At 48.5% G+C, this 13,189-nt stretch overlaps 1 protein-coding gene across 2 annotated transcripts in view; it reads left to right on the forward strand.

Annotated features, from left to right (window-relative positions):
• The window catches only part of PLXNA4 (plexin A4), a 466,285-nt gene that overhangs the window by 358,102 nt on the left and 94,994 nt on the right, over positions 1 to 13,189 (forward strand). For both annotated transcript variants that reach the window (XM_039472947.2, XM_074379046.1), the window contains exons 6-9: positions 4,284 to 4,407; positions 5,121 to 5,274; positions 6,454 to 6,553; positions 8,983 to 9,097. In XM_039472947.2, coding sequence (XP_039328881.1) covers positions 4,284 to 4,407; positions 5,121 to 5,274; positions 6,454 to 6,553; positions 8,983 to 9,097 — 493 coding nt within the window. The remainder of the gene's footprint in view (positions 1 to 4,283; positions 4,408 to 5,120; positions 5,275 to 6,453; positions 6,554 to 8,982; positions 9,098 to 13,189) is intronic.

The following is a 13,189-nucleotide window of genomic DNA, read 5'->3' on the forward strand; positions in this document are numbered from 1 at the left end:
CAGAACTATGGCCCAGACCATTCTTTCCCTCTTTTCTTCCCCCTGACCTCTGGGTTGTCCCTCTCCTTCATTAAGAAGAAAACTGCTGCAGCCCTGTCTTTCTTTGTCTTTGATTTGCCCCAAGGGCCAGTCTTAGAGAAGATCTGTGGTTCTGGGCTGGGCACAGTGGCACTCTAGGAGACCGAGATGAGTGGATTGCTTTAGCTGAAGAGTTTGATACTAGTTTGGGCAACATGGTGAAACCTTGTCTCTACAAAAAGAAAAGATAAGAAAAAAAAAAAAAAAGTTAGCTGGGCATGGTGGTATGTGCCTATAGTCCCAGACTTGGGAGGCTGAGGTGGGAGGATAGCTTGAACCCAGGAGATGGAGGTCACAGAGAGCTGAGATTATGCCATTGCATTCCATTCTGGGCAACAGAGCCAGACCCTGTCTCAAAAATAATAATAATAACTAAAAATGAAAAACACTCATTCTAAAAAAAAAAGAGAGAGATCTGTGGTTCTGCATTAGCTACAGTTTGACGAGGTCAAATGAGGATGCCAGAGAAAGGATAGAATGATAATACTAGCTCATGTTTATGAGGGCTTACTATGAGCTATGCCCTGCCCTAAATGCTTTACTCACATAATCTCATTTTAATCCTCATAATAACCTTATTAGGTAGATATTGTTTTGTCCCCATTTTATAGATGAGAAAGCTGAGGCACCAAGATTTAAGTAATTTGCCCACGATCATACAGTTAAATGTGACATTTGAAATTGTAAATTACACGGCTGTAATCCCAGCACTTTGGGAGGCCAAGGCAGGTGGATCACAGGGTCAGGAGACTGAGACCATTCTGGCCAACATGGTGAAACCTCATCTCTACTAAAATATGAAAAATTAGTCAGGCGTGGTGGCACATGCCTGTAATCCCAGCTACTCAGGAGGCTGAGGCAGTGAAATCACTTGAACCCAGGAGGCAAAGGTTGCAGTGAGCCAAGATTGCGCTACTGCACTCCAGCCTGGTGACAGAACAAGACTCCATCTCAGAAAAAAAAAAAAAAAAAAAAAAAAAAAAAAAAAAAAAAAAAATTGCAAATTATAGGTGGCTTCCCTATAAAACCTAAAATTGAGGGAAGGTGATGAGTAGTTCCATTGGAGCTCTCAGGAGCAGTGGCAAGATGCAACCACGTGATGTTTGGAAACAGCGAGCAATGAGGGTAGAACTTGACCTGAGATCCCCTGTGTGCCACCTCCCCCTCCCTATCCACAGAAGAAAGATAGAGCCCTGTCTTTTCTGTCTGAATCTCTATTTGGTAACTCCAGGTGATGTTTGGCCTGGAAACAGCTCTCCTTTTCCCTCTCTTCATAATTTAATCAAAGACATTTTTCAGACCTACTGATTGCTCTTAGAAATAGCAACTTCAAAGTTGGGGAGTCAGTGAATAATTTAAGCCCGTACCAGCTCTCCGGGTCTGCTGTTAATGGGAGTAATAACACTATTAATAGCAATGTCAGTGCAGACACTCTGGAAAAGTCCATAACATTAGCTTAATGGCTGAAGGTAATGGAGTCCTCGCAGAGGAGCTGGCCTGGTAAATTAACTTCCAAGTCTTTTAGGCAGACACTCTTGTTGCCATTGGTCAGCTGGAGCAACGAGGAAGTGCCACGGGGGTGACCACACTCACGTCTGATCCTTCACTCCCGGGAGGGGGTTTCCTAGAAGCACTCTGGAGGATGTATCTTCATTCAACAAGTTGCAGTAACATTCAAAGTGCTTCCCAGCACCAAGCAAAAATTGTGATTAGCCTAGACAAAAAGACTGAGGGGAAAATGTTTGAATTGCCCTAAGGACGTGAAGGGGGCATCTGGATGGCAAGGAGAACTGGCTTAGTCTGCAGCAAGGGGTGTGCCCCTGACTTCTCAGTCTGGAAGCTTCAGAGCTCCATCGTGGAGCCCAGGCTGCAGGGCACATCTGTGTCCCAGCACATCCTGACAAGGTGAGGTTTATGACAGCATCGTTATGAGACTTAAACACTAGGAATGTAAATCTCGTATCATGTCCCTATTAATAAGCACTCATACCTCATAGGCATGAATGTACCATTCAGGGTTGTTTTTTACTTTTGCATTGCATACCAATCTACTCTGAAGTCCTGTCTTCTGTTCCCATGTCCTTTCATTTATCCCATCCTTAGAGGGACAGCTTCAGTCCATAGCCTTCAGTGATTTCTCCTTCATTTGCTAGATTCTTCTCTCAGGATCTCCACCCAGTCTGTCCCTCCTGCTATGGCCAAAGGTGGAAGAAGAAACCCCCATAGCATTCCTCTGAACCGGAGTTACCCCAAGAGCAGCTCAGGGCATCCAGGTGCCCCCTTTCCTCATCTCCTTGCTCCACACAACACCTGTTTGCTTCCTGAGACAGTCCTTCCTTCCGCAAGGCTCACTCCCCATGTGCATTCCCCATCCCTGGCTGTTCTTTGTCCTGATAAACTCCTTGCCTGGGGCTCCCTCCTGCCCTGACATCTTCCTTTCTCTGCAAAATCTTTTCTCTTTTTTTTTTTTTTTTTTTTTTTTTTTGTGAGACGGAGTTTCGCTCTTGTTACCCAGGCTGGAGTGCAATGGCGTGATTTCGGCTCACCGCAACCTCCGCCCCCTGGGTTCAGGCAATTCTCCTGCCTCAGCCTCCCGAGTAGCTGGGATTACAGGCACGTGCCACCATGCCCAGCTAATTTTTTGTATTTTTAGTAGAGATGGGGTTTCACGATGTTGACCAGGATGGTCTCGATCTCTTGACCTTGTGATCCGCACACCTCGGCCTCCCAAAGTGCTGGGATTACAGGCTTGAGCCACCGTGCCCGGCCTAAAATATTTTCTCTTTAATCAAAAGAGATCAGCAACTCTGGAGTGACTTCCCTGCCATCTCATCTTCTCTCAGCTTGTCCCTCCTGAGAACCCTGACCCCACAATAGAATCTGTAGTCCAGAGTTTCCAAATCATGATCTCTTGGTGAAGCCCCATGTCCACAAGGTTCACCTGCTTGGATTAAATACTGTTCCCTGAAATTCAGACACCTCGACGCAGTGACCTCAAGTGATGCCAGCATTTGAGGGAGGTCCATGTTTTTTTACATACATCTTTTACAAGCCTTCATCAGCTAGGACTGCAAGATCCCAGAATACACTGGACATGGTCCACCTGTGACACCATGCACTTTGGACAGCACAGGGCACTAAACAGCAAACCTTAGATAGAGCAGGGATTCTGATCCCAAGCAAGCTTTTTTTTTTTTTTTTTTTTTTTTTTTAACTCTTAGCTTACTGCAACCTCCACCTCCCTAGTTCAAGCAATTCTCCTGCCTCAGCCACCTGAGTAGCTGGGATTCCAGGTGAGTGCCACCATGCCTGGCTAATTTTTACAGTTTTAGTAGAGATTGGGTTTCACCATGTTGGTCAGGCTGGTCTCAAACTCCTGATCTTGTGATCTGCCCCTCTCAGCCTCCCAAAGTTCTGGGATTGCAGGCATGAGCCATCGCACCCAGCCCAGAGCAAGCTTTTAACTATAGTTCTTAGCTCCTTTGATCCTTCCTTCCCTCCTTCCCATCTGCCTACCCGTGGTTATTCCAAAATTAATCAAACATAACTGCTTTTTTTTTTTTTTTTTGAGAAGCTCCTACTTGGTAGGAGAGAGCTGCACTTAGCCCAATACTTGTCATGTAATCTAACAAGACCCAGACTTCTTGGAATAGGAGACTCCAAGGTGCTACGGACTCATAGGAGGAATCTCTTCACTTAGCCTAGGGTATGCGGAAGAGATTGCAGGTGCATCTTGAGCCACTGCTGGAAGGAAAGGTAGGAACTGGACAGGTGGAGAAGTGAGGAGAGGGAAGTCCAGCAGAGCAACTGGCATGTTCAAAGACAGGGAAGTGTGTTTTCCATATGAAGAAAACAAATCTCAGGTTGCCTACAGAGGGGAAGAGAATGGCAAGGGCTAAAGACGTGCAGAGAGGGTGAATAGACAGAACCATGCAACTCCTTGTATGAGTTTGGAGAGGTTGAGGGGAATTAGGATGACTCTCAAGTTTCTGCCTTTGGCAAGAGGTGATTGGAATTGCCATCTTGTCTAAATTTGGGAATGATGGAGGAGGACCAAGCTTGAGGAAAGACACAAAAAGGTCAGCTGTGGATGCATTGAGTTTGGATACATCCTGGGAGCTGCTGGAAATGCCTGACCTCAGCATCCAGCCCTCCCTGGACCAAGTGGCCATCTCCTGAGTAACTCGAGGGTATGTCCTTCCCAGTTGCACCCGGAAGGAGCGGTGTGAGCGGTCCAAGGAGCCCCGCAGGTTTGCCTCGGAGATGAAGCAGTGTGTCCGGCTGACGGTGCATCCCAACAATATCTCCGTCTCTCAGTACAACGTGCTGGTAAGGGTTGTGGGGGTGGGGCTGGGGTCCAGGGATGTAAGAAGAACTCTCTCCTCACCAAAAAGTGCCTCAGCTCAAGATCTAGCCTGGCCAGCAGAAGCAGCTTCAGAGGAGGGTGCAGGATATTAAAGAATAAGTGTCCTTGGGGAAATGCAAGAAGGGAACAGGAACAGGCATATTGGGGAAGAAGCTCTATTCATAAAGCATAGAAAGACAAGGTGCACTGTCACCAAATGTGATCAAAGGGTGCCGGAAACGGTATCTTCAACTATAAAATGGGAAGGATGCATGTGTAGAGAGACAAAGGGGCACAGGTGACTTCCAAGTGCTAGCACTGGGCACTTAGTGTTGGTGTTTCTGTTTTTCCAATATTGGACCTAATGGAAGAGGTGCTCCATCGGCCATGCCTTGGTCCTCTCAGCACACAAATCCCCTCAGTATCCTTGTTTCCTGGGGCCAAATCCATTTCGGTCCGAATGAAGTTTCTTTGGAATCTGTTTCTTTGCGTCTCACCACCGCCTCTGTGCTGCTCTCCTAATAACTTGAGTCTCTTCTCTGTGTTAATATTGTCTCTTGTTTGTCTTTGCTTCCTCTGTGATCTCTCTCGCACTCCCACTTTCTTTCTTTCTTTCTTTCTTTTTTTTTTTTATTCCATACCCGTCCTTTTCCCATTTCACCTTCCTCCTTCTCTCCCCCTGCCTGGATGTTCACAGCTGGTCCTGGAGACGTACAATGTCCCGGAGCTGTCAGCTGGCGTCAACTGCACCTTTGAGGACCTGTCAGAGATGGATGGGCTGGTGGTGGGCAATCAGATCCAGTGCTACTCCCCTGCAGCCAAAGAGGTGCCCAGGATAATCACAGAGAACGGTGAGCATCCCAGAGGCACCGCTGAGTGGCACGTCCTCCCTCTTGGCTAGATGAGAACTCAGATGTAGGGGGATTGAGGGAGCCTACAGGCAGGGGAGGGTCAGGGCAAGGGGTGTGGGTTGGTGGGTGTGTTATGGGAAGAGGGTGATGAACTCTCTCTCCACTGCCCATGGCATTGACTGTTACAGCCCTTCTGTTGCAGCCCCAGGTTAGCCCTCAACAGTCGTCACCCTCATGCTAAGCAAGCAGCAGCTGCAGAGAGGGTGGGGAGGGGCAGGCCAGGACAGTAGCAGAACATGTGGTTAACGTCAGCCTGCTCCACTGGTCTGGCCGGTCAGTGGAGGAGGCCACTGAGCAGGAGCAGGGATGCTCACATGGGGGGGTCTCTGACCCTGGACCACTGCCCCCATGACTCTGCCCTACCAGTCTCCCCGTAGCTGCCTGTTGTTGGGGACCAGCTGCGCTGGGAAAAACGGGAGTGGGCAGAGGCTCCATGTGGGTGAGGGACAGGCCTAGCCTGGGCAGATTGAATCCATGTTGTCCCTCCCATTTGGGCTTGTCACATTTGTTCGGAGCTGATTGATTAATGAGGCTCTCAGGGAAGGCAAAGAACAAGGCTTGAAATGGGGGCCTAGGGTCAGGGCTGTGAATTAAACATGGGCTGCAGCTCCTCCCTGGCGCCAGCTGAGGATTCCAAGGTCTCCCACCCCAGTAGAGCCCTGAGCCCCCGAGAGGAGGTGGTGTCAGAACAGGAGCTCTCTGTACAGAGACGGGGAACGAGCTCATGTATACACACACATACATGCAAAACCTCTTGCACAATTTGTGGCAGCATTCCTAGGAGGCTACATATGTGTTTCTCCTGGTTGTGAATCAATTCTGTGAGTCTGACCAGGACATCATGCATGTGAATGCACATTTGAATTCCTGGCTGTGTGCTTCTGTGTGTGTACATGTGGAGGAGGGGAAGTGATATGGTGGGCAGGGAGAATAGACTAGAACTGCTCTCTGCAGCTGCTCTCAGGGTTGTCCTGGGACTGGGTCCTGCTGAATCAGAATCCTGTTAAGCCAACAGCACCCTGGGGAGCAGGCTTCCATTTCCAACAGGTGTCACTGCTCAAGGAATCCCTGGCTTGGGGCCTCCGCATGCCCTGACCCCTGGGCCATCTCTCCTCGTAGGGGACCACCATGTCGTACAGCTGCAGCTCAAGTCAAAGGAGACTGGCATGACCTTCGCCAGCACCAGCTTTGTCTTCTACAACTGCAGCGTCCACAATTCGTAAGTGGCCCCAGCCTTACCCCACTTCCTGTTCCTGGGGTCAAGGTTCATCCAAAGATCAGAAAACCCCATCACTGTTCCCAGGGAGTCACCATGTAGAAGCCCCAGAGGAGGTCTCCTTCACCCCCTCTTCCCTGGTACCCACAGGGTTAATGGAAAGAGACTAGAAGAGCCCCTGCTATGGAGTGGGGCTCTCCACATCCCTAGCGCATACATCTTCCCTGACGTCATTCCTTCAACTCAATTCCATCTCCACCATCTGTTGTGGGGTGGTGCAACCCCGTGAAGAACAGAGGAGTAAGCTCCGTGGGCAGAGGAGGGATCTGAGAAGGGAGAGAAGCCCTGTGGGGGCAAGTGGTCACTCACTCCATGCTTAGCTCCCCACAGGCCCCCCAGGCTGGGTGGGGACACAGATTGGTAAGGGCCAGAGGAAGGCAGAAAGGTATGGGGTAGGTGGACTCTGGCTCGGGGGTCAGGAAGCCTGACTCCAGCTCCAGCTTTGTTTGACTTAAGCACCCAACTTCCAGCAGCAGGTGGGAAGGGCAGAGGCCCTGACCCTGCAGCCAGACTAGCTGGGAAGCTCAACCCTTCTGTGCCCCAGTGTCCTCTATCAACAGGGAAATCATAGTGCTCCTTCCAAGGGCGTCACGCAAATATTTACCAACTGACATGGTGGGAGCACTGTCCCATTAGAGCAGTCACTGGCTGTGACCCTGTGCTGGCTGCTAGCCCTGGGTATCAGCTCTGCCTACCCTACAGGACAGCCACGATGGGTAAAAGGGCCATGCTAAGGAGAAGCATTTAGAGCCACGTCTGGTCCGGTGTTTAGACATTGCACATCTTCTTGCTGTTATTATATTATCTTTTCTTTAACAAATGATGGGGTTGGACCAGGTTATGGATGGGCCAGTCTTTTTTGCTTTTCACCGTAGAAATTTTAAACTGAAAGTGGGTGCGGATGCCCAATATACAGAATAGATGGAAGCAGGAGCTCCTCTGATTAAAGGTCGGGAGGGCTGGAACCCCTCTAGGAGCCCCATAAAACTCTACACATTCTTCAAGGGAGCTCTATGGCATCCCCAGTGTTCCACAGGGCAAACCATGGGACCCAACCTCAAAAACGCTGCTTGCTTTAATATGCTCCTCTGTTTTGCCTTTTATGCATGATAGGGAGCTGACATGACCAGGGACACTTTGGGACTCTAGGCTGATGGAATTTTAGGGTCTACCAATCTGCTTATGAAGGCTGTGAGTCTAGAACTTAGCTCTTTGTAGGGCCCCAAGGAAGGAGGCATCCAGCCCTCCCAGACAAAAATGAGTTGCTCCAGACCCAAGATTCGCCTCTTGCCTCTTGCAACAGAGCTGTCCCTGTTTACTACTTGCTGGCCTAATCCCTCCCTCCTCTCTTTCCCCTCTGGGGAAGCAGAGTAAATAGGTGAAATCATGTGTGAAGCTTCCATTAAGTCCATAAAATGATTTTAATCATGTACTATGTGCAAGAGAATGTGTTGCTCATCAGACATGGTGGAGTCAAAAATCAATGCAACACGAAGACTCAATCCCTGCTCTCCAGGAGTTGATGGCTCAGGGACTAGTAGAGGAGCTGGAGAGGTAACAGTGAGATATGACACAAGATGGCCAGGATTGTCCCAGCGATGTCAGCCGAGAGATTCACAGGAGGAGGGGCTGGGGTGACCAGCTCTTCCTTGGTCAAGCAGGTAGCCAGGTGGAAGAAAGAAGAAATGGTGCTCTGGAGGGAGGGACGGCTTGTGGGGAGAATGTGGCCTGTTCATGGCCAAAGCACAACCCATGTGGGAGGCCAGTAGTCATGGGCGCCATGAAGGGCGTAGCCTGTATTGGAGAGGCAGTTGGGTTTTTGGAAAAAGAGAGCCATGTTGGACTTTTAAGCAATCAGGAGCTCTTATAAAATTGCCTTGGTGTCCTGGGGTAAATTGCCTTGAGGTGGGGTTGCCAGCCACAGAGGTGGCATTGTTGTGAGAGAGCTGCCTCAGCCACTTCCACCCCAGGTGGCTTCCCAGCAACAGAGACCCAGAGTCAATTTGAACATAAACCTAATCTTTTGTTTGCCCCAACTCTTAGGTCTCTCTACATAAGCCCTCTGCTCCAGACCTTATCATTTCTTCTTTTGAAAAGGAGGATGTTATCCCATGGAGAAGGAGGAGGATTCATTTGACCTTGGGGGACCAGGGTTGTCAGCTACATATGAGTAAGGGAGGAACCCAGAGACCATTAGCTTCCTCAGGTCTTGTGGAGTAAAGGGATGGATGTGCATAAGATCCACCCTTCCTGTGCGTTTGGCGGTAGTTTCTCTTAATACTAAAAATGTTTTGCTAGACCCAAGAGACTCAGGCCCTGTGCTTTGGGCTGACCCAGGTTTTCAGATTTGTGTCTCCCGGCTCTGTGCCCAGGTGCCTGTCCTGCGTGGAGAGTCCGTACCGCTGCCACTGGTGTAAATACCGGCATGTCTGCACCCACGACCCCAAGACTTGCTCCTTCCAGGAAGGCCGAGTGAAGCTGCCCGAGGTAGGTCCCTGGCAGCCAGAGTGGTGAGTGCCTCTTGTTGTGAGCATGAGACACAGAGGAGAGGTGTTCCCTTCAGAGAAGAAACCAAAGGAAAACCGTGTAGGACCACTCCCTCCCTCCTGACTCTTAAGGGATCACTTGAAACAAGCAGGAAATATACCAAGCTCTGTGCTGGGACCGTGGGTTCTGGATCTGCCCTGGAGGTTCTGTTACAGACAAAGGTATATTCTAGGTCACTCCAGCCAGAAGGATCCTTCACACACGAGGTGGATTCTACAAAGATTCCAAAGAGATGGGTGTGCTGATGTGTCCTAGAAATAATTGTAGGTACACAGCAGGACTGTGTCCAGGCTCCTCAGCTGTTCCTCAGGGCACTGTTTGCAGAGGAGAACTGAGACCCCCAAAGAGGACACGTTGAGTAAAAGGGAGAGAGATGAGAATGAAAGAATGGTCGACTTGTGAGCTAGAGCAGTGGTTTTCAAAGCGTGGTTCCAAGACTAGCAGAATCTGCATCAGCTGAGAACTTACTAGAAATGCAAAGTCTTCTGTTTCACCCTAGGCCAACTGAATGAGAAGCTCCAGGGGTGAGTGCAGCAATTCGGGCTTACACAGACCCTCCCGGTGGTTCTGATGCTTGGTCCAGGTTGAAGAGTCACTGAGATACTATTCAGCTGTAAGGCTAAAATGTGGCCTTTCTGTTCCCTCCGAATTTTTATTCTCCTTGAAAACTCATCTTCACCACAACAAAAATGCTTTCTGCCTATGCTGTTACCTCTCTTAGAATATCAGAGTGTGGTCAGAGACTTCAAGGATAACAGGTATAGCTCTGGGAAAGTCTGTTGTTGTTCAAACACGCAGTGTTTCTTGCACTCTCTCAGCTAGCATTGGACTCAGCAGCCTCCAGCCCCTTCACCCCCACCCCTAGTCTTGGATGTATCATTCAAACCCGTTTACACACCACCCTGACGTGACTGCCATGGGGCTGCCAAGACCATGTGGCCAGCCCCACAGCTGTGAGAGAAGGGGCCTGCTCAGGTGCAGGAAGCATAGAGTATTGGGGCATGGGGAGGGGAGAAGGGAGCATTGAGAGAACAGACCCATCAAGTGCCCTTCCCATCTCAGACTCATACCCCACTAAGAACCCTAGCTTTGGCCACACCTTCATGGCAGGAGGGAAGCTGTCTTTTATCTGAGGCTGAAAGGGAAGGTCAATGTACAGCCCATGCTAACACCTGCTGCATGTGGCTCCCCTAGCACAGGGGGTAGTGATGGCACAGTGCTTAGCCCTCAGAAAATCCAGGCTCCAAATCCCATTTTGCCCAGGTCCTGATGGCTGAGCAGGAGTTCTACAGGTAGACAGTGGGCGGGGTGGTTCATTTTAGAAGTAAAGGCAAGGAGTGGATATATTGTCGGGGAAAGGATGGTCCTGATTGAGTAACAGACAAGGGGAGCAAACAAGAAAGAAAGAGTAGAAATTTGAAAACCTTCATCAAGATAATGAAATGACTAGGGGCCTTTGGAAGCCTCCATGTAGCTCAAATGTTTTGATTGCATTTTATTCTTGGGCCTCTTTGCTAGATCAAACCTTCGCTAGATACACTAGTCTGGAAAGCTGGTGAGAGGCTGAGAACCTTTGCCTCTGCTCCCATGAAGTTCCTTGCTGGTTTCAGACAGAAACAGGAAGAGATGATAGAAGCTCAGACACAAGATCCTCCCTCTCTCCATCGGAATCTGTTCATGCCTGGAATTGGCTGCTCTGGATTCAGTCAGGAAAAGAGAGCTGGGCATAGATTGTCCCTTTATAGGGAAAGAAAGGATTGTGAATCTCATGCTTATGTGTCAGTTCTGTACTTTAACAAAGATAACATGGATATAAAGATAATAAGAGAGATGTGAGTCAGACTGCAAAATCACATCCTTGATAAAAGGCTTCAGAGTCACATCAGCTTGGCCAGGCCTGTATCCTGGGATGTGGTGTTAGGAGTAGAAGGGCTGGTTGATTCACCAGGGCTGGGGACAGGGATGTGGGAAGCATCCTTTTCTTGTTCCGAGCTGAAACCTGCAAATAACTTGTTGGGAATTGAGACAAAGTGGTTTCCAGCTTCTCACCAGCTTTCCAGACTGCCGTACAGGCAGAGGTTCTATGTGCAGAGAGGCCCGATAGTAAACTGAAAGCAAAAACAATTGAGTTAGCTGGTGGATTTTGAAGGCCTCTCATCATTTAATTACCTTGCAGGAGGCTTTTGAATTTCTGCTTTTTCTTTCCTGTTTGCTCTTTTTGTACCAAATTTCTTTCTTTTAAGTATAGGAGAGGAGCCTCTTTCTGTTGCTCAGAAAGAGGGAAAAGAACCAGAAGAGAATAAGGCCAGACATGGTAATCCCAGCACTTTGGGAGGCCAAGGCAGGAGGACCATTTGAGCCCAGGAGTTCAAGACCAGTCAGGACAACATAGTAAAACCCCCTGTCTACAAAAAATAAAAATAAATAAGTAAGCTGGGCATGGTGGTGCATGTCTGTAGTCCCAGCTACTCAGGCTGAGATGGAAGGATTGCTTGAGCCTGGGAGATTGAGGCTGCAGTGAGCTATGATCACACCACCACTCTCCAGCCTGGGCAACAGAGCAAGATCCTGTCTCAAAAAAAAAGGAAAGAAAAAGAATAAAATAAGAGCCCACCATGTTTCTTGGGGCAATGCAGAAATCCCTTTAGAAGAATGACGAGTTTAAGTACCCAGACTCCAGGTCAGGTGGGACACCCTTCTATACCTGACACAACAAAGACTGCCAGGGATTGACAGAGTTGCAGAGGATGGGATGCCTGGGCTCCAGTGAAAGGAACTGGCCTGGAAGAAATGGCTGATAGGAGGATATGGAGCTGCACTAGGCTCTTGCTGCTACACTGAAATCCTCTCCATTTCCCATGAGCTATGGTGTGGTGAGCCTGCCAGGCCATGGCAGGGGTGAACTCTGGGATCGTTTGGAATCACCCGTGCCTCCCTTATCACATGGAATACATCTGGGCTCTTCTTTACCTTGGCTGTGTATTTATTCTAAGAGAAGGAAGCTCTAATGGTGTGCTACTGATCTGGGCTCGGAGGTTGCATTCTACCCAGCTCAATCCCAGGGCCATTTTGAATGTAAGCATAGAGGTGAACCAGAGCTGGCCACCTGGTGATGGTAGTTGTAGCATCTTTCTAGTGAATGTAGCAAAGACGAAATAAAGAAGTACATGTGGACTAGTGACTGACTCCAGACATTTTGGGTCAGCAAAAGGAGGTCCTTGTCCCCAGAACTCCAAAGACAGTTCCTGGCTGCTAGTGGAAAGATGAGGATATTTTTACATTTTTTTGTTTTGTTTGCTATATTTTTACATTCGACATGTACTTATTTTAGCAGTATACAATCATGGGCAGCTTACTGATGGGGATACGCTCTGAGAAATGTGTCGTTAGGCAATTATGTCTTGGTGCAAATATCATAGGGTGTACTTACACAAACCTACATGCTATAGCTTACTGCACACCTAGGCTATATGGCACAGCCTATTACTCCTAGGCTACACACCTGTACAGCAGGTGACTTTACTGAATACTCCAGGCAATTATAACATAACGGGAAGTATTTGTGTATCTACACACATCTGAACATAGAAAAGGCACAGTAAAAATACAGTATTATAATCTTATGAGACTGCTAGCTGTCCTATATATAGTTTGTCACTGATGGAAACATCCTTATGTGGAACATATACATTACTTTGTATGTTTCTGGGAGACAGTAGCAGGAGTCAGGGGTGAAAGGAAAATTGTCCAGTTAAAAGGTGGTTTTGTGGAAGCCCTCAGACATGTGTTCTGTCGTTGCTCTAGGGGAAGAGCTTACTCACAGCATGATACTCTGAAATTTTGTTATGATTTAAGTGTTTGTGCCTCGCTACCCTAAGCGTTTCCCATATTCAAGGCATTGTGAGAGGTTTAAAGGTGAAAGAGATCTGTGGAGATCTGTGTTTAGAGATCTGTAAGAAGAGGCCATTGGTCTACATCATCTCTAAAGTTCTCCCATTGTAAGTAGAAATAACCTGGAAAGCCCCCAAGATA

Source organism: Saimiri boliviensis, chromosome 10 (genome assembly GCF_048565385.1).
Source record: "Saimiri boliviensis isolate mSaiBol1 chromosome 10, mSaiBol1.pri, whole genome shotgun sequence".
Lineage (NCBI taxonomy): Eukaryota > Metazoa > Chordata > Mammalia > Primates > Cebidae > Saimiri > Saimiri boliviensis.